General features: G+C 43.5%; 1 protein-coding gene across 2 annotated transcripts in view; it reads right to left on the bottom strand.

Annotated features, from left to right (window-relative positions):
• Positions 1 to 25,776, bottom strand: part of ELAPOR2 (endosome-lysosome associated apoptosis and autophagy regulator family member 2) — a 105,576-nt gene that overhangs the window by 47,423 nt on the left and 32,377 nt on the right. For both annotated transcript variants that reach the window (XM_068919502.1, XM_068919422.1), the window contains exon 2: positions 7,204 to 7,324. In XM_068919502.1, the coding sequence (XP_068775603.1) occupies positions 7,204 to 7,324 (121 nt within the window). The remainder of the gene's footprint in view (positions 1 to 7,203; positions 7,325 to 25,776) is intronic.

Here is a 25,776-nt window from a genome sequence, read left to right as displayed (position 1 = left end):
GAAAGGGCAGATCTTTTGAATACATTTTTTGAGAGCGGTTCAATTGGAAAATGGTACTTTCCTACAGCTCAGGATACCCAAAAGCATCTGTCACTGTATGTAAGTATATCTACGTGCATATGCCAGATCTAAATGACATGGCTGGACACCAGTAACCATTAATAGCTTGACCTTGTTGTTGTATCCAATGTGTATACCCGAAGAAGCACTGTCTTAATGACATCAAAAATGAAAATACTAGTACATCAAGGATCATGAAGATAAGATCTAATGCTTTTAAGCCATGAGATAAATGAGAGTAAACGCATGCCTATCCCTCAGAGCTATGCTGATGTCACTATATTTCCTTTTTTCAGAGTGAAATAAAGGAATCCCAATTATTTAAATGCCCATTAATGAGGCCAGAAAATAATCCGCAACCGCTGTCAAACAAAAAAGGCAAAAGAAATCTATGACGATTTCTTACGATTCACATTTGCTTCAAGAAGCCATAACTCTGGACTTCTGTAAGCCTTATGAAAAGCAGCTGTTATATGTGTTTTTAGATAAGGACAATGACTCTATGGTGATACTTAATTTTTTGATTACATAAAAAATTTTTTAAGATAACATACAAATTACACTGTTTAATAAACAGCACTTTTCTCGTGGGAGTATTCATATCCACATGTGCAAGAATGAAAATGTTTAAGAAACTTCTAAAGCTTCTAGTTGCCATTTTCAAGGTTTCTTCAGCCAAATTTCAAAATTCCACCTAAAATGCTGGAAGAACAAGCTCTTCAGCACAAGGACTACAAAGAACTCGCCTGAATACAAAACCTTACTGACAATGAACCTGATGTAAAGTGACACTGTATGTCAGAAGGCTGTAACATAAGCCTACAGGTACTACCAGATGCTTAACTTATATGTTATATTGTCTATCTACACAAACATGTATGTCCATACATAGCAATTTATAAAATTTGCAGATGCCCGCTGTCTTCAAAGGCATTAGGATCAGACAGACACACACTTTTCATCTGTTCAGGACACCAAATCTTACCAGTGATTAAGAGAATACCAAACTCAAAACCTTCCATTTACATTTCACCTGCAAAAGTACAAAGTTAAAATCAAAACTCCTGCAGATACTTAAATTGCCTGAAAGCGTTATAAAACCTACAAGCCTTAAAAAGGTCACTTGACCTAACTGTGTTTAAAGTGCACTATAATTAGCAGGAAGATCTATATTTCTTACTAGGATTGGATTGCACAAGTTACAAGTTACAATAAACTCAACAAACACAGCTTCGTAGCAACAAATCAGGTCAAATTTTGCAAGCCCCAGTAAAGTCCATTGTAATTAAGGATAGTTTATTTTCTAAAGTCAGTGGAGCTTTTCATATCTTTACCATTTGGCACACACTCACACATCTTGCCTCAAAACCGAAGCACAAATCAATGAAGTTACCCCAGCCTTGCTTGTTCTAGGTAAAGGGGCAGTTTGCTAAGCAGAACCATGAATAATTCCGATCCACTATACATGATCAAATTCTTCCATATCATCAATTCCCTCCCCTAAGAATACCAATTAAATAAATTACATTTTTGTGCCTCTTAAGAAATCTTGCTAATTACAAATGGCATTTGGATGCTGACTATATAGTAACTCTACCAGCAATCTTTCCCCTTGAACACAGCAAATTCTACTGCTTTCAACATTTTTCTATTTATAATTCTTACTACAGTTCTTTATTATGCATGTAGTGTCACTACTAAAATTAACAGATATTTATGAGTTAAGGTGTAACCTGCTCCCATTTAGACTGGCAGGATATAGCTCATATCATTCTGTGAAACAGGAGAGTTAATACTAAACGTAATTCCAGGTCAAAATGTGAAGTCTCTGTTCCCTCTTCGTTCACAGACACTGTTCACAGGAGTGTTTCAGTTCACTTGCGGAGAGTACGAGCACGCTCTCTACAGCAGACGTTTGGGTTGAACTGCTGTGGAGGGAGACAAAGGAGAAAGGAAGAAAAGGAGACAAGGAAGAAAGGATGGCTCTGAATTCAGACTTTTTAGTTTAAGCATAAAATACACAGCATACGACCAGTCCGGCAAAAAACACTCGACTCTGCGGCCACTGAAATACAACGCAGCTTAGCGTCAGGGGGAGCATAAAGCCAAACCCTGCCCCTACCGCCAGGTCCCAAAAGGCCCGCGTTAGGGACAACATGTGGCCCCCAGACCAAAATACAGGATTTTCAGGAGATGCCACCCATTTGGGCATTCAGGCAAGGACTAGCCCTAAACGCAAACATCTCCTATTTACTGCCATAAATATTTTTAATTTAAAAAGCCAAGTATATTGCCTTAATTGCAGTGATCCTTCTCAGCTAAATTCCTTTCCCACTACCAGATTCATGAGAAAATCTGAGTGAGATCTGTAGTAATTAAAAATGAAGGAGATGATAAAATTGGTTAAGCACATTCCTTACTGTTAAGAAGTAATGGAGTGATTCAGCCAGCCTGGATTTTACCAAAGAAGGCTCTTTGCCCACCACCTCCCCACCGCACGCTTCCCTTCTCAGTGTATGCGCTATAACTTCAAAACTGGGAAGCTGCACAGTGAGGTGCCGGGAGAGAAGGTCCTGGCTGTGAAGCAGAGGAGACCTACAAAGTACTCTTTAGCACTCTTTAATATCAGTATTTTAGCTGTAGGAGTAATAAACGTTTCCTATTGCCTAGCCCAGATCCTCGCTGCACGTTTGATGGGCCTCTGCCCAGGATTTCTTGCTACTGTGATGTGCCAGTGCAAAAATACGATTCGTCTCTGAGCATGAGGGAAAGAAACGGGCAAACCAGGCCCTTTGGCACGAGGCAGAGTCTGACACAGCCATGCAGTGACCCATAAGGAGGGAGCCCTTCTCCGTGAGGCGAGCCTTGAGCCTTGCTGCCTACACAACATGCAAAATGGCAAAACACAGGCTTGCCCACCAGGCAAGGAGATAAGAAAAGAGAGGGAAGGATTTCCTTCTGGACAGGGATGGAATATATATATAAATAAAAGGGCATGTTTTCCCAGGGTATTGCAACAAACTACCACCCCGTGGAGCTGCTTCTGCCACCTGCCTGCCCACGTCTAGGATTGCTTCCTAGCAGTACATCACCCAACACCCCAGCAGTGCAGTACAATACGCAGCACATCACACAACAACACAAATATCTATTATTCGAGGTTCCCTCTTTCTCTCTGCCTCCCATCTGCACAGGAAAGATTTGGAGGGGAAGGTGGCAGGAGAGGAAGACAGGTCATTGCTTAGTATCTATGCTGCTCTCTGTTCGTGGCAAGAAAAAGGCAAAAAAAAAAAAATCTAATATCCAGATCATGAAACAGTCAAAATATGATAGTCCTTTCTCCTCTGACCCACGTGAATAGTCCTCAAAAGGGCCCGTCTTCTCTGCAGGTAAGTTTCGCCCGATTTGCCTCTGAAGACCTAGAAAAGGTCTGAATCCTGACATACTTTCCAAGTCCACAGCCATTTTGGGAAGTGCCGGCAGTCACTCTCAGCAGGTAACAGTCAGCTGGGCTCTGCAGGGAGGCACACGCTTCCAGCTGCGGCACAGCGTCGAAACAGCCAGCCTAATTTTAAATGGGTTCATTTACTGATTTTTCTTCATTTGAAGAAAAAGCAGTAAAACACAACATCCTGAAAATGAGCACATCTCAAGACACCGACTGAGCACGGATGCCACAATTAGATCGCTCTAGATACATGAAGCTCCTGAGCTAACATATTTTTAGCAATCTCAAGTGTCTCTGCACTCACTAGAGACCACAGTCTAGACATATTTACAGAGATGACAGGAGACATTTAACATATTGTTATATCATCTTTTGAACTCCTAGCTCAGGTACAGTTTAGGGGGAATGACTGCTGAGCATCTGGAAGCGTGAGAGGTTCACACAGTACTCTGAAGATCCAAAATTAATGACAGCCTGCAAGTTACTTCTGTTTTCAAGAGTAGTAAAGATCAATATCAGATATTTTCAAGTGGCGACCACTTCTGAACAGATAAAACAGCACACACTACATCATTAAGTCAGCTGTGGTAGCAAATGTGTTTAAAAAAAAAAAAATTGCATTCTCATCCAAATTCCCCTATATCCACTGTGTCCTAACTGCCACTAAGGACCACTGAGGGCTCTGCCAACTTTAAGGAGAAAAAAAAAAAAAAAAAACAAGTGTTCATGCTGTTTTACAACTGCAGCACTTTTTTAAGGGTCGAGACATAGCCAGCTTGGCTATCTCTCAGGACTACCAGATCTGAACCATAACTTCTAAAGATAATAGATCTCTGAAGCTGGACATCATGCTACCCGTGGTGATTGCCCTCTGGTCCCCCAGCTCTGCGGGCTGACCTATTGGAAGAGACACCTAAGCGAGTCCAAGGCTCCACCAAATGCCAGGAGTAAGCCCAAATGCCAGGATGCTCTGGCCACATGGCAGGATCTACAAGATGTTGCACAATCTGAATAAGTTCGTAGAATGACCAGAAAGACACATCTCAAAGGTTATTCTATACTTGCAGTACTTCTTGATAGGCCTTGGGATGGACAAACACTAGGCCTATGAGAAAAGAAAAGGAATACATCTCTAGAAGCCATTAATTACTTTGTAAGACGTGTACACAACCCCTGGCAAAGTCTGTACTATAAATCTCACTCTGCACACAGTCCACTGAGAACATGCGTTGTAACAGCTCCAAATACAGAACCCTTCACTTTTCCCTCAGGCTATAGTAATTTGCACTTTCAGCTTAAGATATCCTTGGTCCAGTTGCTGTGCTGTCAAAAGCTGAGACAAAAGCCACCCCCCAGGGAACATGAGAAGACAAGAAGGAGCTGTCTGTTCTCTGCATGATTCCTCACTGACAACAGACCCCCATGGGCAAAGTCTAAAGGGCTGGAGCGCAATTGCGTTCGAAAGCTGCCTTTCCCGGTACATCCCACCCACTGACGAATGGACTGTCAGGAGAACTGTACTCTCATTCAGATATTCTGCAGTAAGCACCAGCATGTTATCCCAGCTGAGTGGGAGGGATTCCCATTGATTCACGTTCCTAGGGTGACTGACTGTTGTTGATGGAATCATGCTTCCAGCCTGAAAGAAAAGATGGGTTCCTCTTAAAACAAAAGGCAAAAGACTATAAGACGCTAAAACTAAAAAGACTTTTGCCATCAGAATATAGACAGACATCTTCTGAAGCCAGATTATATACTACAGGAAAAAAAAAAAACTACATTGACTCTTTGCTGCACTCCCAAGAGCCTAGAGCGATGACATCTGAAGGGCTCAGTAGAAAGAGTTGACCATCCAATTGCTTCTCGAGCCAGCTCGGTTGCCACGGGACTTGCAAAAATATGACAGGAAGGAGAGGTATCTACTGAGATGAGTTTTCCAGTGTATTTAGCAGAAGCCTATAGTTTGGTATATAATATCACAGCCAATCTCCTGGGCAAAGTTTTCCCCTTGTCTAACAGGTGGCCAGGTTTGAAGAAGCCAGAGACTCATCTGTTGTTATTAAACAGTTGAATTTTCACTGGAATTGATTTAAGACCAGAGAAATACACTCAGATGAGTAGAGCTGAAAAGGTAATTGCACCACTTCTTGAAATGTGCAATAGAAAGGAAGAATGTAATGCTGCTGGGCCCTAAACATCACAAGGTTAAAGAAGAAATAGCCTATATCAGGAAAAATTAATGCTGGCAAAATACCTTAGGGTACATGAAAAGTGGCTGTGCAGCAGAAGGGTGTAACACTATCTGCTCCTTTATAGTGAAGATAGCCAAAAATATCAGGCTTAAAGTACAGCAAGGGAGATTCAAAAGCAGAAAAAAAAAAAGCATGTAACAGGAAGAATAATGAATAGAACTGAACAGATGAGCAAATATTTGGAGAGGCTGTGGACTTTCATCAGTGGATATGATAAGAGCGATGAAGAAGAGAATCCAGCCAAGGGTCAGCCAGGAATGACAAAGTTATAGCTATTGTAGCTATTTCGCCAGAGGGTGAACTGAGCATCACTTGAGGTGATTCCCAGCTCTCTAGTTCTGTACTGAATAACGAATCCTAAAGGTAAACAGAGATCCCACGTGTAAAACCTCAGCAGCTAAACACAAGTACCAGGAATGAGAGCGGTAGCTTCTTAGGGAACACTTGCAAGCAGTCAGAAATCTTAACGGCGATCATCACTGTTACAGAAAACATTTATGTGCTCTAGGCTGGAATACATGCAGTAATGAAATAAACAATAAACCTTTACAGGAGGAGAGTCAGAAGTGAATAAAAACTCACCTCTCCTACAGTAGAAATGAAAGGACGTTGCCATCATTTATCCAGCTTGGCAGATACAATAATTTAGAGTTCATGGTACAAATTTCTGACAAAGTAAAGCACTGCTAGGATCTGTCTTGAAGAGAACTGCTAGAGCAAGGAAGTGTGATCGGAAACAGCGTTCAGCTCGGGAAGATACAAAAAAGTGAGGGAACAGTTCAAATGCATTTGCAGAGCAGCAGTTTATTTATGTCCCCAGATGCAAAAAAAGAAGTGTTTTAGCATACAAAAACACATGACCAAGTGACACGAGAATATTCCAAGTTATTAAAAAAAAAAAAAATCTAAAAGCTTAAAATGAAAGAGTTTCATCATGGAAATAATGCAGGCAAATAAGACATTTATCATTACTTATGCATTCAGCTGATTATTAGTTAAATAATGCTGGCATCCTCAGGTACCAAGAGCGCGGACAACTATGCCAATGTGATGGTAGCTATTTTGGCCAACACAGCTAGATTAAACTTGGAGTAGGGCAGCTCAAGATAAGCAATCGCAGCTCGTCAGGGGGTGTTGTAGGAGGCTCGTCTATGAACTAGCGTACAAGGTCCCTGTAACAGATACTTGTGAGTTATGCAACTGCCCCGCACAGACAGTCGCTACTCCACAGCTCCAAGACAAGGGGAAGGGTTGGAGGGGGAAAAAAGACCCAGAGGAAAGCTAATTGAGGGACATTCAGGATATCACTGACAGAGCTAGGAAGAACCCTATCACCTGAGTCACAACCCACTAGTCCCTCCAAGGGGTTTTGTTGGTGTCGCTGTAAGGATAAATAACACAAACAGCTAGTAATGGTTTGTAAAATGAAGAGTGCCAACATACTGCATTCCTTCCCTTTCACGGGGTCGGGTAATCCAGAGCATTCCACTGCCGGATTCGGGACAGCCACCCTCCATCTGGAGCCACTGCTGTCGCACTCTGTGTACTCGAAGTGGTAATCTGTCTGCAAACAATCACAAAGAGTTTCAGTTTCATCATAACATTTGCATATTAAGCTCATTAATCAAGACTGGGATTAGCAAACTCAGTTATAATTAAACCAAAAAGGAAGTATTTCGCATGGAACACGCTGTGCAGCACTCTCACTGCTTTGATGATCATCTTGTAGCGTCGTGGAGCAAGCAAAAGCACATCGGGTGCCGAGCAGCACAAACCCTGAGGCAGAGGGTGGGATTTGCAAAAGCACCCAAGAGAGGGCACAAATTCCAATAGAATTTTGTTCCCTAATCTCTCAAGGCAGGATTGGTCCCAAACCACTTGCCTTTCAGGTATCTGGCCACCACCTGGCTTACACTAGCCACTTAGGCTTCTTCGATGGTCAGAGGAGCAAGCTACCTCCAGACCACAAGTTATCCCATGTTTTGCTGTAGGCCTAAGATAGGTGGGGTAAAATCACCTTCCACGGATGCCTTTCCCTCTTTATCAATTTCAGAAGTCCGGACAAGTTAGGCGAGAAGCAGCCAGTACTAGGATACTGCTGAAAATTCCATGCAGGGTCAGCTCTGAGGAGCACCCCAAGGCACAATGATGATGTGAAGGGAGATCATTCCCATAATCTTTGTGACTGAGATAACGCCTCGAGTGGTCTGAGTAAGAAGCATTAAGAAATCTCCTAGTATAAGCTAGGAAAGAATCTTAGCTAGCGATACTACTGCTAACATTGATTCAGATCCTAGATATAGTCTAGATTTGCACCTAATTACTTTTTTAGTTTTATCTTTGTAGCTTTGTTTCCACATTCGTAACCCCTCAAATCCATTTCATCTCTGGTTTGTCAGAATAAACCCGAAGAACTTCTTATTCTTGAACTGGTCAGGTATCAAGAGAGACTTAAGGTGAAGTTGGCAGAACTGGTATACACCTTTCTCCAGAGGAAACAGACCTGCATTAAAATGATATGTACTGGCAAGCTCCATGAGGTGTCTCCATATGGGCTAGGCCACCTCCAACTGCCTTCGCAGTCAATAGAGGGACAAGGGTGGCCGCAGGACTGTTTTGGACACCTGCTGCAGCAGGGATGAGGAGATAACACACATCCTTGAAATGCTTCTTTCTCTCCATTGGATACAAAGGGAGACAAACCACTTAGCTTGGATGGAGACTTCTCCGTTTCCTCAGGCAGACTCTACCACCAGAGTAATGGCTCCCCACGTTCATCCCCGCTCACACTGTATGGCCCTGCCTGACCCGTAAAAGTAACACAGAAAATTATGGGCATGAGGAAAAGTGGGACCAGAGCTTTAGCCAGAGGCTCAGAGGGTTGTTTGGCTTTAGGGCAGAGCTGGTAGGCTCGTGAGGTTCGGGCTGGTGTTCGTTCCATTCTACCTGGCTTCGCCTCGAAGGCCTGGTAGTGAGCCATGATGGGGGAAGGCAGTGTTGGTGACAGCAGCAGGAAGCAGCCCAGGGTGCAAGCAGGGCCACGCTTTGCAGCAGAGAAGCTCCTCAGCTAGGGTAGCTCACTCTCACTAGGGCAAAATCCACCCAGCACAAATCAGCTTTCTTAAAGGCATCAATCCCTAAACTATGCTACCTTAGAAGCAGGTCCTCTGTGCACATTAGGATTATTCCGTGGGTAATCTTTTCGTACTCTTTCTATGATCCCTTGCTGCGCTGACATCCCATACAGTGGAGCAGAAAGGGAAATCAAGTGGATAAGAGAAGATCCATGCTGGCTTTCATATAGATTAGTCCAGCCCCACAAACATTCAAGTGATTCACACGGAGAAGACTTACAATTCTCCTCGTGTTTACTCATAGAAAAACAAATGATATGGAAATTAATATTTCTTCTACTGTTACAAGAGCCTTCCAGAGATCTCTGTCTGTTAATAAAGCTCTACCTGAACATCATTAAAGCCTTTGATATTTTACATCAAATTGCAAATAATGTTTTGATTGCTCTGGAGTTAATACCTTTAGGGTCCAATAAATATCTTTGTGGCTCAACTGAAAAGCACCACTAACACCAAATTGGAAAGGAGAAAATATTTGTCTCAAAAATAAAGCAAAGCATACAAAGATACTATCAAACCCAGAGCTACAAGTGAAAAATGATATAGCATACTCTCAAGACTATGAATTTACTCAATTAAAATTTGCATTTTCCCCTTTTCATCTTTTATGTAATCCTCAAGGAACAGCAAAAACAGTCCTTAATCATCTGCTTATTGAAATCTGTCTATAAGGCAACCAGAATATAGAAATAACATATCTGTAATAGATCCATTTCGTAGTTCATATCACATAAGAAAAAATGATCTTTTAAATTAAATAACCAAGATCACAGTAAAGCAAAGAAAAGGATATTGAAACCCTCTGAATCCGACTCATGTTCAGACACCCTCTTTTGTTGACTTCATATCAGGTTAACAATGCTATAGACAGCTGTTTAGTGTCAACCATCCAGGTCGCTGTCATGGCAAACCTCTCCAAACACACCTCCAGGATGTTTACCCGACATGCAACCCCTTTGCAGCAAAGCCAGCACCAGGGAGGGTCTCAGAAGCGGCACAGCTGGGAGGGCAGCTGTACCACAGAGCACTGTGCAGTGAAGAAACACCGTGGGTAACGTTATCTGAATGTCAGTTTACCACTGGAGATTCAAAACTCAGGAGAGTAACAAAAACGATTAAGAAATCCTTTCTCCTTCCAAATTCAGCGGGAAGAGTTAGGTCTATATCTCTCCTCTCCGCTCCGTCTGTGGAAACTTCTTGCAGCTTTAGCTGGCCAGATGACAGTTCTGGGTGAGATGGCGCCAACAGTTGTCCTTCCCTCTGGCCACCCCATCCCTGCCAGTGGCTAGCCATGCCCACGGAGGAGTCTCAAGAGCCACAAGGGAGGGTTACGCAGCATAACTAAATTCTTAAATGGGCTCTTTTCATGAGTTTTGCCATGACTGTGCTCAGTTCCCTCATGGAAAAGATGAGGTTTTGGGGGTTTGGGGAGTTTTTTTGTTATCTATCAGGCTTTCAACCCAACTATATGTCCAAAAATCACTCCAAGGACTAGGTTCTTCTTCTGGTAACTAACTGTAATCAACAACGCAAATGAAATTCTGCACTTGGTCACACGTGCATAGCTCAGAATTCTGCCAGCCACCATCACCACCTCCTCCTCTCCTGTGCTATAGCTTTATCAACAAACAACCATTAAGGGCACTGATTTTAAACTCAGGATGCATCTCCACTGCAGTTACAAGCATGGCAGCAACTCACAGCTGTAGCTGCACCATTGGCCAGCTTTAAACTAGCCAGCTTGGTTACTTAGAGCAGGTCAGCCATAACTGCATGGAGCTCAGTTTCACCTAAATGATCCAGCATCCTGAGTGGGTTTTGCTGCCATGGTGACACTATCCTCAGTACCCAGATGAGCTCCGGTATATCCACACAAGCTGAATGCGTGCCTTGATTGCAGCACAGGCATACCCACAAAGCCAACGTGATGTCTGCAAGTCCTGGAAACCGCCCATTAGCACTGGCTTACCAGGCTCAGAGTCTCTAATCTGCCTCAGCAATTTGAACTTCCAAATATAGCAGGTTGATAGGGGAGCCTTCTCCGTGTCATGGGCCTCCTACAGCGCTTCTGCATCTCACTGAAAAATGGAATTCCATTATTTCGTGATTTTATCTTCTCCCTGACTGATCTAAGAAATTTTTTCATTCAACAGTCTTTTAAAATGAATTTTATGGTAAATCCATTGCCACGTCTTACTTTTTGCCAGCTCTTACACAATTTTTTCTCTTCGTGTTTTTTCCCCACTCTCATCCAGGCATATTATCTTTAAATTTGGCCATGAACCTGTTTTTAGGTGAACTGTAAGTCTGACTCTGTGTCTTTACTTTTCTGGAATTTGCCTTAATATTCTGAATGTCTAAATGTCCCTTCCCCAGTCGAGCTGTTATCTCCTATAGCATTTATTTATTGCTCAAAATTCCTAGGCTTTAGTAAGAAGGGTTTGAATTGCAGGCCCTAAGAGTAAGTTTCCATAGAAAAGTATCTCTCAGAACCTACCAACAACACCCCATATAGGGTTCAGCTGAAAAAAAAAAAAAGCAATTTTCTAAGTGGAAAATTGATGCTGTTCCAAGAAGCTGATCAGAATCAATGTATAGCCTTCAACATTAAATTTAAAACGAATAGTTAATAGTAATCCAGAAAACGTCACAGGCAAGTGTGCTTATTTTACTTATGCTGAGTTTTGCCTTATTCTTCTTGGAGAATTAGCCAAATCACAGCTGTGCTGCTACGTAAAGCTGCTACAAGAAACCTGAGGTTCACACGTTCTCTTCGAAGGACAGCACGTACTGGCAAAAAAGCAGCCCTCGTGCGTTCACAAGACGCCAGCGCTGCCTGTTCACCCTTGAGAGAGCAAAGATACGGTGTGCTGGTCACAGGGAGGGGGGAGGAGAAAAAAGCAGGATTTGTGCAACCTGCTAGGGTTAGAAACACGGATATCAGCTGGGAGACGCAGGCTGTCTCCCGCGCGCGCTCTCCGTGCAGACCTCTTCCCGTTCCAGCCCTTCACCTGGACGGGAGCTGCCTCTGCCCCTTCCCACTTCATCAGTATTGAGCGGAAAGAGGGTTGCAAGCCCTTACGGCCAGTTCCTGGCGCATCAAACACCTGATCCTAGCAGAGAGCAGAAGCAATAAACATTTTCCAGCTCTGTTGGGAAATATGATATAACATAATAATAATAATACAAGCTAATAAATAGCAAGAGTCTCTTGCAATTTAACAGCTTGCTCTGCTCATGTTGCCTTCCAAATATAAACACTGCAAAGCCAAAAAAAAAAAAAAAAACAAGCTCCCACTTCCACCCTACTTGCCACAATGCTACCAAATAACAATTCCCAGGAAGATTGTCACTTATTCCTTCCCTGAATTTGCACTGCTTGTTCCAGCAATACTTTTGCTTAGCTTAACCGGATTAACTGCACACAATGCTATTAAAAGATATTGTTTGCCAAAAGGGGCATCCATAATCTTCAGAGACCTGCATGCTATCTATATTTACATGTGCAATAGGGATTAGCTGTGTATTAAAAAAAAAAAAAAGACACAAAGAAAAAGCCTGTTTAAGGAAAGAATGGAGTCAGAAGGAGATAAGAAGGGAGCCCAGTCCCACTGAGCACTCTTATGACCCCCTGACTAATCGCACTGAAAGGGAGAAAAAGCTTTCACTTCGCCTGGTATCACACCAAGGTATGATATCCCAAAGGATCGGATATCAGACACGAAAGTCTCTCTACGTGCTGGGTCTGAGCAGCTCTTGCAGCTGTATTTCCAGTGCCTGGCCTCTTTAGCGCTGGCGCATTCAGGGACAGAGCTTTCAACTCACTGAGACTATCCCCATGCTTTCAAGGACTGCCTGTCACTCACTTCTCCTAATCTGAGCTTTGAAAGGAGATGCAAGTTCCCATTTCTCATTAGTTTCAGGCTTCTAGTCTGTCCTCTTCTCTTATTGCACTCATTATTTCTAATTATATCCTCTGGCATCAGTAAATATTCCTGCTTTCTCTCCTGCTCCTATCGTCCAGAGCCCACGAGTGAGCAGCGCACCAATCTGTCAGCGGTGCTCTGTCACACCATTCATCCAGGCTTAATGCCCAGTTGTAAGCTTCTCCTGAACACGAACACATTCCTCTTTAATCTCCTTTGAAATTAGTCATGTTAGTGCTTTTCAGCGGAAAACTTGAGCTGGGCTTTTCATTATTTCCATCTTCATTCCTAAATCTAAAAATTGTTAAAGTCATTTTTGCGTATTCTTTCGCATTTCTCTTTCCTGACGCCTAATTTCTTTATGCCTTTTTGGCAGTGAAAAACCCAGACCTAACTGTATTACTTAGAAGCCTGTAAGGCAGCTGCAGATATCCAGACTTTCCAAAAATCAGGCTATTTGCATCTTGAGCCTAATTCAAGCACCAGGTTTCCACCACCAGAAGCTTAGGTTGAAATGCTGCCAGAGCCATCTGTAAAGTAAAGCTGAACTGAAGAGATTTCCTGAATAAAAGCCACAATTCAGGAAAAACATATCATCAATATTTGTGGGGAATCAAAATAAATGGCATTTCAGGTAAGTTTTTTTTTATATTGCCTTTTCAAATATAGCTTCCAGGATTCCAACCCAAATGTGTTAAAATAAATGGTTAGTCCTAGGCCAGTGAGCAGTCTGATTTGCAGCAGGCAGATCTCTGCAGAACGATAGGGGAAGCTGAGAGAGCCATCAACAGCTCTGGCAGCAGGAGGACAGAGGCAATCCTTATCAGTGTTTAGAAACAAAGAGCTGACAGGAAAGCATCTACGTGATACCATGTTCCTGCTGAAAGGAGAAAACTGCTGAGTTCTCAGAGCAACCAGGCCAAAGGATTTCCCTCACCCATGGTCGACGTGTTGCAACAAACACATCTGCAGAGGCACTGAATTTCACCTCATTTGCCTCTTTCAGATCACAGCTATCTGGCCCCCAGGAGGAAAATGATATGGTCTGACTTCACCTCACCACAGGTGGACTTCATCTTGCTAAGCGCACAGCAGAGTTTGACCACTAGGATGACGGTCAGCAGAGAGAGCAGGTGCTTCCCATTCATCTCAAACATCTAGAATGATACTCATTTCTCTCTCCAGTGCTGGAGGAGCTAGGATGGCTGGCTTAGACATGTATATGTCCATGTAAACATCTCCAGCTAGGTAGGACAACCCCTCCCTGGGTATCTCTTCACACACCCATGACATGCTGGGCTGTCACTTCAGTTTTGAATGCGGTGGTGCAGTCTCTAAATAACTCCTGGTCAAACAGGCACCCACATCTTAACTGAGCCTCCTAGACATGCTTGTCATAGAAATAACGTGTTACTACTGTCACAGAGTTTTAAAGCAAGAGATGACAGGGCTGGAAGGTTATGTAAGGAACCTTCTAGTCCATCTTCTTGTCCCCATACCTAAACAATTCCTGGCAGAAGTTTGCCTAACCCGTTACGAAACCTCCTGTGATGGACGTTATACAGCTTCCCAGGGTAATGCTCACAGTTACTGGCTAGATAAAATGATGCTAATGTGCACGGACCACTCTTCAGGCAGCTAATGAAGCAGCTATCATCATCACAGAAGCTGAGCACAAGAACTAGGAGCAAACTGTGCGAGTGGGGGCTTTACTTGTGGAAAAACACAGCCTGAAAGGAAGGCATTATCACTTAGACACCCAAACAGACCCTGCGAGCATGGCTGGCCCTGAATGCTGGCCACATCCCTCCAAGAAACTGCATTTACCATGCTGTGGACATGGTTTGCTAGGGCCAACTCATTCCCATATAACACGCCATCACAAGCACGAAACTTCAGGGTTGTACTCTGAGCAAGGTCTTCTGTGGGCCTTCAGCCACCCTAGCTCTTGCTGAAACCAGTGAAGTGAGTTTTCACTGCTCTCAGTGGGCACCAGATGGGGTCAGATGCAATCATCTTCCAGTAGAGACGGTGCTCTTTTTTGCTGTGACATTTCTCCAGCCTTTGCCAAATCCCTTTCAGCAGCAGTCCAGTAATGACTACAAGAGTTATTATCATCATTATCTTATTTTTCCTTTCAGCGACCATTTTCAGCCTGAAAAGGTCAGGTCAGCCTGCAATCCTTTGACTGTGAGAAATGTGCAGCACTAGCTCAGCCATCTTTGAAAGTGTCTGAGATTATTTATTTTTGCAACCTAGAGAGGCAAATAGCATTTAGTAAAGCAGTGGCTCTTTCATCTGGCATCATGTGCTGCCCAGTGAAGTCAACAAAAGACATCCGTTGACTCCAAAGGATCATAGGATGAGCCACAGTCAATCAGTTCATGTTCTCATCACCCTAAGTATTAAATAACAGAAGGTGACATTGCCATCCTTGCAAGTAAACCCCTAGAGAAAGTGGAACACTTTCAACATTTTAAGATTATCCCATTAAATTTAATAGGTGGTGATACCCACCATACAGAATTCTACAGCTTGGTGCAAAACAGCATGGAAAACACTATTATTTTCAGCCAGAAAAACTGTATGTTTGTAAGTCTCTTCAATAATAGCTTAGTAAGTTAATAAGATTTTGGGGGCAGTTTGCCTCCCCCAACCCACACATCTCTCCTCCACTCTTGTGCCTGCACTAAAACTTGTGCTTTGAAGAACCAGATCCATCAGAAAGGCTTTATTTTTTTTCTTTTTAACTAGTTTTCAGCCAGAACAGCTCCATGAACTGGTTCAGCACACAGCTGCGCAAGTGATAGTGCAGACATAAAGGAGAAAGTGGCAATGGGTGGCCAAGGTGGAAAGACGTATAGGGAACGAGACCAGGGAACAGCACTGACTTAGCGGCTGCACAGAGTTCGACTGCCTTAAATCAAAGGTGAAAGTGCACCTTGATCCTGACCTCACCTCCACTAGCTTTCACAGCTGCCATCACTCAAGAGAATTTACTGGACTTACTGTCAATACACACTTACTTGGTTAAATGAAAATCCTACTTACTCATATTTGAGGAAAAATGTAATTTTTTGAAAAAAAAAGAAAAAGTTTTAAAAATTGTAAATAAATGTAACAGGGAGACAGTGTAGTCCATACTACATAACGTAGTTCAACTTTATTTCAGACCTTGGCAGCAGGCTGGGGAATTGCAACTACTATCTGAAAGGTTCATGAATTGCTACTGCAGGGCCAAATGCTCATCTAGGGCCTGATGCTGCATAGTATGAAGCACTAGAGCAGGTAAGTGGAGAATTTCTTTGTTGAAAAATTACAGCTTGAGTGGAAGGGGTTACAGCTTGGGCACGGAAAGGATAGAAACCCAGGACGAGGAGGGTAAGGACAGATTCACCCTTTTTCATACGGAAAGCAAAGGCAAAAACAGGAATAGCGGGTTTTGATTGTGAGCAGTGTAAGAATAAGCAAGAGAGAAGAGAAAAAGCCGCAGAAGAAATGTGTCACACATGCAATAGAGCATCAGCTGTGACTCCTTTATGCTTCTTAACATGAAACCTAGTCTTCTCACCCCTCTTCTACGACACGTGGCTGCCTCCTGTTCCTAAACATGCCTGAGGATCATATCCCTCAAGCAGCAAAATACCAGGAAACAGCAGCAAAATGCTTGGTCCAGAAACAGAGAAAATGCCCAGGCTTCAGGGCTTATGGGGTTCCTGGTTTTGGTCTCTCTCAGACACCACAGAACAGCTTAATGAATATGGAAATGAAGACTGTCTCTAGGGATACATCTCTCAGAGCCAGTCAACAGAATTTCCAAATGCATATTCTGGTTCATAGCAACAAAACCTTACAAATCTTCATCAAAGATAGACTTTTTAATGCCAATCAGGCCATAAAAATAGAGAGTTAAATAATGAACTTGTATTTTGACAACATCTTTGATAAAACACTGAAACCTATCTTACTATTCTTCTTCCTGCTTCGCACAAAGCAACTTCCAGGAAACGCATCAGCAAGAAATTCATAGACGGCTATATATGTTTTTTGATATCGTAAGCCCCAAAACACTTTTTTCCTAAGGGGAGAAAATAGGAGTTGAACCCTCCCACCCTGCTCCATCGCCTACGCATAGCTGGACTTGGATACGTTCGGAGCTGCGAGAATGAGGCTTGCAGACACATCTCCGTTAAAGCATGTGAGATGGAGTTAGTAAACGGCACCTTGTAAGAATGATAGGAGATCTCAAATCCCTTTGCAAATACGAGGAGCTGGGTTCTTTTATAATCTATAGGCAGGTTAATTTTGACCTGTGGCATGAGTCCTCCTCCTTGGTCTACTGCGGGCTTCTTGTGGAGTCCCAAGGAAGATCCTTCCTCCATCCACCCCACAAGAGCATCCTTATTTTACTGGAGATACTACACTTTTCTGCAAGCTATTTGGAGAGCCAGACCATATTTTTAAGTAAGTGCCTTACCTAAAGTCAAATCAGGAGAAAAGTCAGGAATAGGATCTAGAAGTTGAGTTCTGGCTCCCAGTCCTGCATGTTAAACAGATAATCCTTCTCACTCTACAGGTAAGGGAAAAAAACAGAACACAGTTCTAAAATAACTGATATAATTCTACAGTGTTTCATCCATTATCTGCATAGGTTCAGACTGATGAAAGGCTTGGAATACTTACTTTCTCTACATTTAATACTCTAAAATAGGCCATTTCTAGGAGCCTCCAACAGGACACCTTCCATCAGGAAAGAGCTTGTAAAAAATAACAGGCTAGTCTCCCATGTCCTTATGACTCTGACAAGTGCTTTCATGCTTGAGAAAAGCTTAAGAGCCACCAAATACCCACCAGAAAGAGGGCATAATCTGTCAAATAGTATAGCATAGAAGACAGCGAGTTTTCTCACCATTTCTCCACCAACACGTCTTTATTGTCTTCCATACAAGAAGACTCCACTCAAGATCGAAGGGATGTTTCCTGCAGCCACTCACCTTTGGCCTCCGCCACCCAATGCTATGAAGAATGGCTCTGGGTAACATCACTGGGGTATGTTAGTTTTACAATGGGATGCCATTCAAGTAAGAGCGGATCAAGGAGCAGGAAAACCAATTGAGCAACACAGCTTTCAGGTGGCACCTGCTGACCCCAAATTGGATTTGGGGAGTTCTACTCTCCTACCAGAAAATTTATAATGCCCATCCCCAAATCTCCTAAAAGTTCATCAAACTATCTAGCTGAAAGTTAACTGTCTCAAGGGTGATACAACTTTCTCAGGTCACAAATAAATTAAAATGGTGATATGAAACCATGTGGCAAGTTTCCAACAACACAGAGAGAAATAAGAAATGCGTTCAATACTCAAAGCTTCCACTGGGAGGAAGATCTGCTAGACGTGATCAATTAATTCATTGTAATAAAGAGCACTGTAACCTGCTATCGATCATTTTTGTCCTATGCTTTGTATCAGATGCGTTTCTAATATATGCATGTGTCAAGGGACTGGAAGGAATATTACTCAGACAGTCTTTTAATTGGCTTTTTTAATTACGATTCATGCGATTGCTTTGTTAACAAACAGGGGACTTGTTAACAATCTGATGACATCTCATTTATGATTGTTGTTCAAGTAGGGCCTCCAAGGTGAACTAAATACAAGCAAATAAAAAAAAGTCACCTTTAAATAGTGTGTGCGCACGTACACACCTGTGTGTGCATTTTCATATGTGCACACGAGGATAATTTCGTCATCATTTAACTTAGAGGCTCCATTTTTCCTCCGCTGATAACATTTGGTGGAGCTCCACGATCTTTGGTAGAGCTGCACTGGTTTATGCCAATTGAGACTCAAGCTTCTTGTTTGTCTTTTAGTAGAAAGACAAAAGGTCATTAAAGGTGACAACTAGTTCTCAGATGAAATATTGTATACCACACTGCTGTGCTATTAGATTTCCAGAACGTGCTGCCAGAGTCACAATGATTTTTCTCCACTTTCAAAGTCTTCCGGCAATGCCAGCTAATTAGGTGCTGCAGAATTAACTTTCATCTTCCACCTGTGTGCCAGTGACTAATTGCATTCACAGAACCAGCCGGAAACCAATTTTAAGCAAGGCAGCAAATCCCAGCACAAGGAGGCTCTTTAAGGATTCTGGCAGGACAGGATCCCCCCCAGGCCCTTCTCCATCTGCAAGGCCCACCAGGAGGCAGACAGCAAAGACAGCAGAGCATGGACTTGATGGCTTTCCCTCTCTTGAAATAAGAAGCTGCTCTGAGGCCAAAAGTGCGTCCCTTGTCTTCCCAGATGCTTTTATGCTGCTATATATCGCTGAAAGGCTGATGCTCTGGGAGGAATATTGACATTAAATGTAAACATAGGCATTACAACAAAAGCCATCTGTTCCCTTCTGTGAATTACGGATCATTTCTCCAACACCTGTGCTAACCCGGCCTCATGCTTCCCTTTAAATGGTGCAGCCTGTCGGGGCTGTCTGTCTCTGTGGCACCCCGACAAATACACGCATGTTTTATAAATGGAAACACAAGTTTGTTAGATGCCAGTTTCTTCTGCTCTGACATTGAATGTCAGATACCCCTCATAAAGGATTACAAGTTTCTTGGCCCTGAAGGTCTGTAGAGCTTTATGTAGAGTATCCTGACGGACATCAAGGGGGAAACGCCTCGCAGCAGGATCACAACGGCCCATTCCTAGCACCCCAACTGCTTAAGTATATGCTTAACTTGAGCCACGTACAGGCAGACCTTTGACACTGCTAAGATAAAAAAGCATTTTTGAAGATAAACATGTGCTGGTGGTCACCAGCAGAATGATACCTTAACCTGGCCTGGGACAAGGGCATGTCTTCGGAGAGCTGAAAGGGATGCAGTCCCCCAGAATACGGGAGGGCAGAAATATAACTCAGGACAAGGCAGAAAGTCATTTAAAGTCGCACGGTAAATGGGGAGTGAAGGAAGCAAAAAGCAACAGGAGGCTCTTCGCCTCCCTTTGGAGGCTGTGACCTGAAGCTCCAGCTAGAACAGCTGCAGCAACACTTCCCTGCAAACCTCTCATAATCGCTTGTTCCCCTTCCTCTATTTCTAGTCTATATTTATATGCAAAACTCCCATGGGAAAAAGTTACAAAGGATTTCGACAGAGATCCTTTTCAGCCAGCAAAGAACCATAACAAATTGAGGAAACAAATTTACATCTCTTGGGGTGATGGCAACTTTCTTCCCTCCCTATCGAAATTCAAGACACCGATGAGATTTTCCAGCCTTAGGTCCTAGCCAAGGCAGACCAGCCTCGTGCCCCCGGCGGACAGCAGGTGCTAGACATCCCATCTTGTCCTTGTCCCCTTCGCCGCCCCTGAGGATAGCCGTTGACACGCACACGGGCCGGCCGAGCTGCTCGCATCTGCGCCCGGCAGTAACAATAGCTCAGGAAAAGTGTTTACTCCCAGTTCCTCCCTTGTGCAGGAAGAGAGCTAAAATCCAGCCCTTGCCAAACAAAAGTTCAGTCAGTCTAGGCTCTAAATAGAAACAAGACCACAGTGCCTGTCACAGCAGAGCACAGGAAGAGTTGCACAGGCTTGACTGCATGCAAAGCTAAAATGGGTGCAATATTTGTTCCCGGTGTTACAGAATTTGCATACGATTTCCCCCGACTTTATGAGCTGTTTTTCCTGTGCAAAGGCTGTAGGGCACGTATTACTTAGTCTAAATTAGAGTCCGAATAAGTTCCTTATTTTACAAGAATTTACAAAATGGAAGGCTCAGTCCTGTTTTACTGTTTCACAGTGGCAAGTGATAGCTAGAGTAGATGTCCTTGTTGTGTCACAGGTTGTCAGGGGACAGATGGGGAAGGCAGTGCAGCATTGTCTGTGGGGCTAATACCCTAACACTAAAATTTGCAGAAATTAATCCAAAAAAGCATCAAAGGCAACGTTCAAAGCAGGACAGCAATTACAAGAAAAGACAAAAACTACCCTTCACCCCCACATCTGGAACACCACTTGCATTGAGCTGCATGTACCTAAATTAATCTCCATTTAGCAAAGGATTTCTCAGACTGCTTAAAATTAAGCGTCTGAGCTCTTAACAAGCTCACTACACACACACACACGCACACACTGACATACAACTAGCTTGCTGCAAGTCCATTTCCTAAACAGGATCCCACTGCAGTGGTTCGTGTTCCTATTGTTTTCGGAAAATATGAAATTTTGAAGTAATAGCTGTGCCATGCCCAAATATTTGAAAAGAGTGAGAAAAGCTCTCATGTCAATACCCGTTCTGTACTGTTCTTCTCTTCTTCTAGTTCTACAACTTTAAATGACAGCTGATGAAAAATCTTCTAATCCAGTGTTTAGTTTATATCTGCTTCCTTACTGTGCTTACAGAGAACCAAAGCACGCCTCAGGATATCCAGTACATTTATCCACCCCGAGCCCAGGTGGTTTTCAGTTAGGTCCCATTCAGGCCCCGCTCACTAGGATGCAAGAGGCACTCTGACGAAGCACCAGCTGCTGCTGGGCCTCTGGATGGAAAACCTGCTCCGAGAGACAGCCGATCACCTCGCGTGGTCCCACAGCATGTCACCTGCCCCACCAAGGGCCATGCCACACCAGCCCGGCTTCAGCATTTCAGGGCTACCCGCATACCGTATCCACAAACAGTCCTGCGCCGTGACACCCGGCAGGAGCCCTGCTCCCACGCTACCTCCAAGCTGCCTCTTGGAGCAGCTCCTGCTGTAGCAGTCATAGCTACAACCTTAGCAGAGCTCCAAGAAGTGGCAAAATAGAAGCATTTGGCCCCATTTCTGCCCCATTTCTGCAGTTTTGCAAAGCTGGCCTGGTAATCCATCTGTCTTCTCGCTAAGAAAAGCTCATGACATAAAAGCAGGGCCATGTGCTTCTCCAGCCAGTTAGGCAGCTAGCGCTGCTAAATATGCTTTTATTGTGCAAACGGGCTTCCTCTCTTCAAGGCCAACGGATGCTGTTCGAAGCCACTTGGCATGCAGTCTGTTACGCCAGGCTCTCATCTGCCGACATCATCTGTCTTATGTCAGCCAGCGTGACGGAGCCAGCACAAGGTCAATGTAGTCTAGATTTAAAAAAAAATAAAATAAAAATAATACACTGAAAGGCAACGTGCATGTAAAAGAGCCGATTTCCAAATACTGTTAACTCTACATTTCTTAGACTAATGTCGGCATGGATTTCCGCAATATCTTTCCGCCACAGATCATAGTGCACTTTGCAAGTATTAAGCAAGCCTCAATATTCAAGGAAAGACACGTGAGAATGAAGCCATGTTATATGGGCATTACATGTTTATACCTCAGTTTGGGACTGCCGTGGTCAACTGAATGCATTATCAATGGCTCTGAAAATCAGAATTAAGCACAGACAAAACGTAAACATGTTTCAATTTTTCTATGCAAAGTGTAGCTATTTTAACAACATTAAATTTGTCCTGAGTTTGGAATCTAAAAGTTAGCTGTCTTACATGAGTCACCTGTTACAGTTGCCTACACAGCACATGGAGAGAGATAGGATCTCTGAGGATAGGCCATTTCACCTCGGATAGGCGTCCACCATCTCATGCTATTTAGGATGAATCCACTGGGATGTTAAAAACTCATTTGTTACGAAGACTAGAAGGAGGGAGAAAGGCGGGACTGTTTGAGCTGTGGGGTTTTTTTGTTTTTCTTTTTTCCAGTTGAAAAGGAAAAGATAGTATTTCATACTGAAATATCAATTCAACAATTCAGGTTCTCCAGCTAAAAGCATGCTTGTGAAAAATCCATTAGAAAACAATGCAGAAAACTTTCAAATTCCAGCAAAATACTTCTTTCTAAGAAGCAAACTTGGTAGACATTTTTCCCTCATTTCTCTCATTTGAAACGCTGAGGACTGAAATTTTTGTCAGGAAATTATGACCATGTGGTAGCAATAAGGCCCAGGCACAACCTGTAATGCACTTCCACAAACATGCTAGCTGGGGAGACGACAACCAAAGCTTTAGCATGTCAGATGGCGATACCATCAGCACCAATTTGTTTAGCTCCTCATCACATACAATATATAGATAACCCCCATCAATGAGATTTGAAGGTAGCATTCAGGGAGACTCCATAAATGGAGCAGGCAAAGCTATGTCCCCATAAATTCGGTCCAAGCCGTCCAACCTGCTACCTTCCACGTGCTCTTCTTTCTGTAATGTCCTACTCCACTTCTTATTAGCTACTTATTATTATTATTTGTCAAACAGCAAGCAATTGTCCGGCTAATGCTTGGTATGCCCTGCCATAAGTCACTGTTCGCAGTGAATTGTCATATCAGTGTTCGTAGTGAATTGTCGTAGCAGCTCAGCTCTACTACAGCAAATCAGTAGATAACTATGCACCACTAAGCACAGAAGTGCAAAACTAACTATGAATCCTCCACCACTGGCTGAGTATTTCGCACACATACGCGCACACACAGAACCTAATGCACCAAATATAAATTACAGCCTTTCTATCAGCCTGATACCTCAGGGAGGACTGGCAAATCCAACATAAGAGAAGGCAAAGTCAGGCAATCTCCGGGGGGGGGGGGGGGGGGTCCTGCTGAAAAATCGCTTTATATCATCGATTGGATTCACAGAGAGAAAGAATAAAGTGCTAAATCCAATCCTCCCCTAGCAACCTCGGCTACACTGCTCCCTGATTCACCATAGCCTCTGGGCTGGCCTCTGGAAAAGATCTGTGACCTGCTTTGAAGCTGTTTTGCTTTTTTAGGCTTTCACCTTCAGCCTATATAACAGTTTTGTAACACCACAATTAAACACAGACACAATTTTTAAAAATGCAAAAACACAGGGAGAGAGCAAAAGTTACGTGCTGGCAGTTTATCTCAAAGGCAGTGCGGTTCATTCGCTTTTCAAAATAGTGATTTCCCTTTACCATGCTGTTCTTTTTGAACAAAAGATGCTCAAGTGAAGCAAACTGCTACTGCCAAGTTTCATATCCTAGGAATACTAGTGTCTCTAATGCAAAATACTGACTAGCAGCAAACTACAGCTGCTCTGTCAGCAGCCATCACGATGAAGGATGGTTACAAGCACAGGCCATCTGCCTGAGCTCAAGCTCTTGGCTGTTTTTTTGTTTTTTGGTTTTTTGGTTTGGTTTGGTTTGGTTTGGTTTTTTTTTTTTTTTTTTTGGACTGCGTGATGCTGCAGCAAATCATGACCAAATGCAATCCCAGATTTCAATTCTAGGCTGAGCTGCCCTCGAAGTGCTGCTGTCAGCACCCTGGAGAACCAGAAGGCTGACATAAAAAAGCAAACTGACCTCGTGATTTGCGGGCAGTGATTTAGGGGAAAATGAACCATGTGGCCGACGTGTTCTGGTTAAAAAAACGTAAATAACGTCAAACAGAAAGGAGGACTATACATCAACAGCCTTGATTTTGGCAGCATTAATTCTAAATCCCTTTCACTGTACAAATATATTACAGTGATTCACTGGAACAGTCTCAAAGAAACCAGCACCTTCGCGTTATTATGCGGCAAAACATTCAGTGCTCTTCAGTCATCACGGGCAGACAGATAGCATTAGTGATTTATTTGGCCCTTACGGATAAAAAGCTCAGTCACAGAGGGATGCTGCTGGGCCGGCTGCAGCAAAGCATGAGCCTCGGGGGTGCGGGAAGAGCCTGAGGCGACCCTGATGGTGGGTCCTGGCCACTGGTAAACTCACTAAAAGAGGATGAGCAGGGCCATTGAAAGTCAATGTGGCTCAAGATGTAGTGATAGTAGGTATTGCACGCCGCTGCCGAAGGAGAGGGCATAATCCCAGGGTTACAGATGGGTTTAACACAGGGAAGCGTCTTTGCAGGAGGTACGCGACAAGGACCTAAGTCTGTGCTGATGGTTCTTGTCACGAGGGAGTGTTTAAGTGACCAAAATCACCACTCTCATAAGGAGAGGGAGGTGCCTCACAACATCTTACCAAGACTGGAAGATGCTCTTGCCCCTCTTCACGGATGAGATTCAGAAAACGAAGACTTAGTTGAGCAAGGGTGGAGATCAAGACAACCTGGATGGTAACGGTGACCAGTTCTGCCACCTCGGGCTGGGGAAGGGCAATGGGCTTGCTGTCACGACCTCCGGGCTCCCTAGCTGTGAAAATCCTCACATTCACCTTTTATTGCTACGGGCTTGCAGCAAGACTCAGCCCTCAGGGCTTCTTCTTCCCACCACAGTTTGCCTAATCTGTCAGGAGAACATGGGAAAGGCTTTCCGCTGACAGAAAGTCAAATCCTCTCATAACAATCTCCTTTCCAGAAGCAATTTGCACCTGTCCGTGGTTTGGTCCCACAGGGCTCAAGCAGACTCCTCTCCCCTCAGCTCCAGGAGCTGAGCACCCGCCACACCAGCCGCCTGCTCCCACCGTGATCAGTCCCAAACGGAGAAACACCCTACAGAGCCCGGACTAAAGTTTTGCAGACAGAGGCGAATGTAAATGGAATATTAAATGCCATCCCCATGTCCTTCACAGATGACAAGCCCATATATTTTGAAATAATAATTATATGAGCTACTGGCTAATAGCTAGTTGACAGGACCATTGCACTTTCACACTCAATGTGATTTTAAGGAAGAAAAAGTGGTATGTATGATGCCACCAGGTGCAAAATCAAGTACTAATTTTTTTTTTCTTCTCCAACCACACGCCTCATTGATCGGGTTTTTGCTACCCAACACAAACTAAATCATGGTAGACATGGTAGAGAGGAGATATTTTCTCCTCGTCTTTCCTAGCTCATAAGGAGCCCATCACTTAGCACAAGGACCAACCTTCGGGTTAGCAGTGACAAGCCCACGCCCTGCACAGCACAACCCACAGCCCAGATGATTTAGGATATTCCCACTCACAGATGCTTCGCCCCTCTGGCTCCTGGGTTGTAGCTG

This window comes from Struthio camelus, chromosome 1 (assembly GCF_040807025.1).
Source record: "Struthio camelus isolate bStrCam1 chromosome 1, bStrCam1.hap1, whole genome shotgun sequence".
NCBI classification, from domain to species: domain Eukaryota; kingdom Metazoa; phylum Chordata; class Aves; order Struthioniformes; family Struthionidae; genus Struthio; species Struthio camelus.
This window is presented reverse-complemented; position numbering and strand designations above follow the sequence as displayed.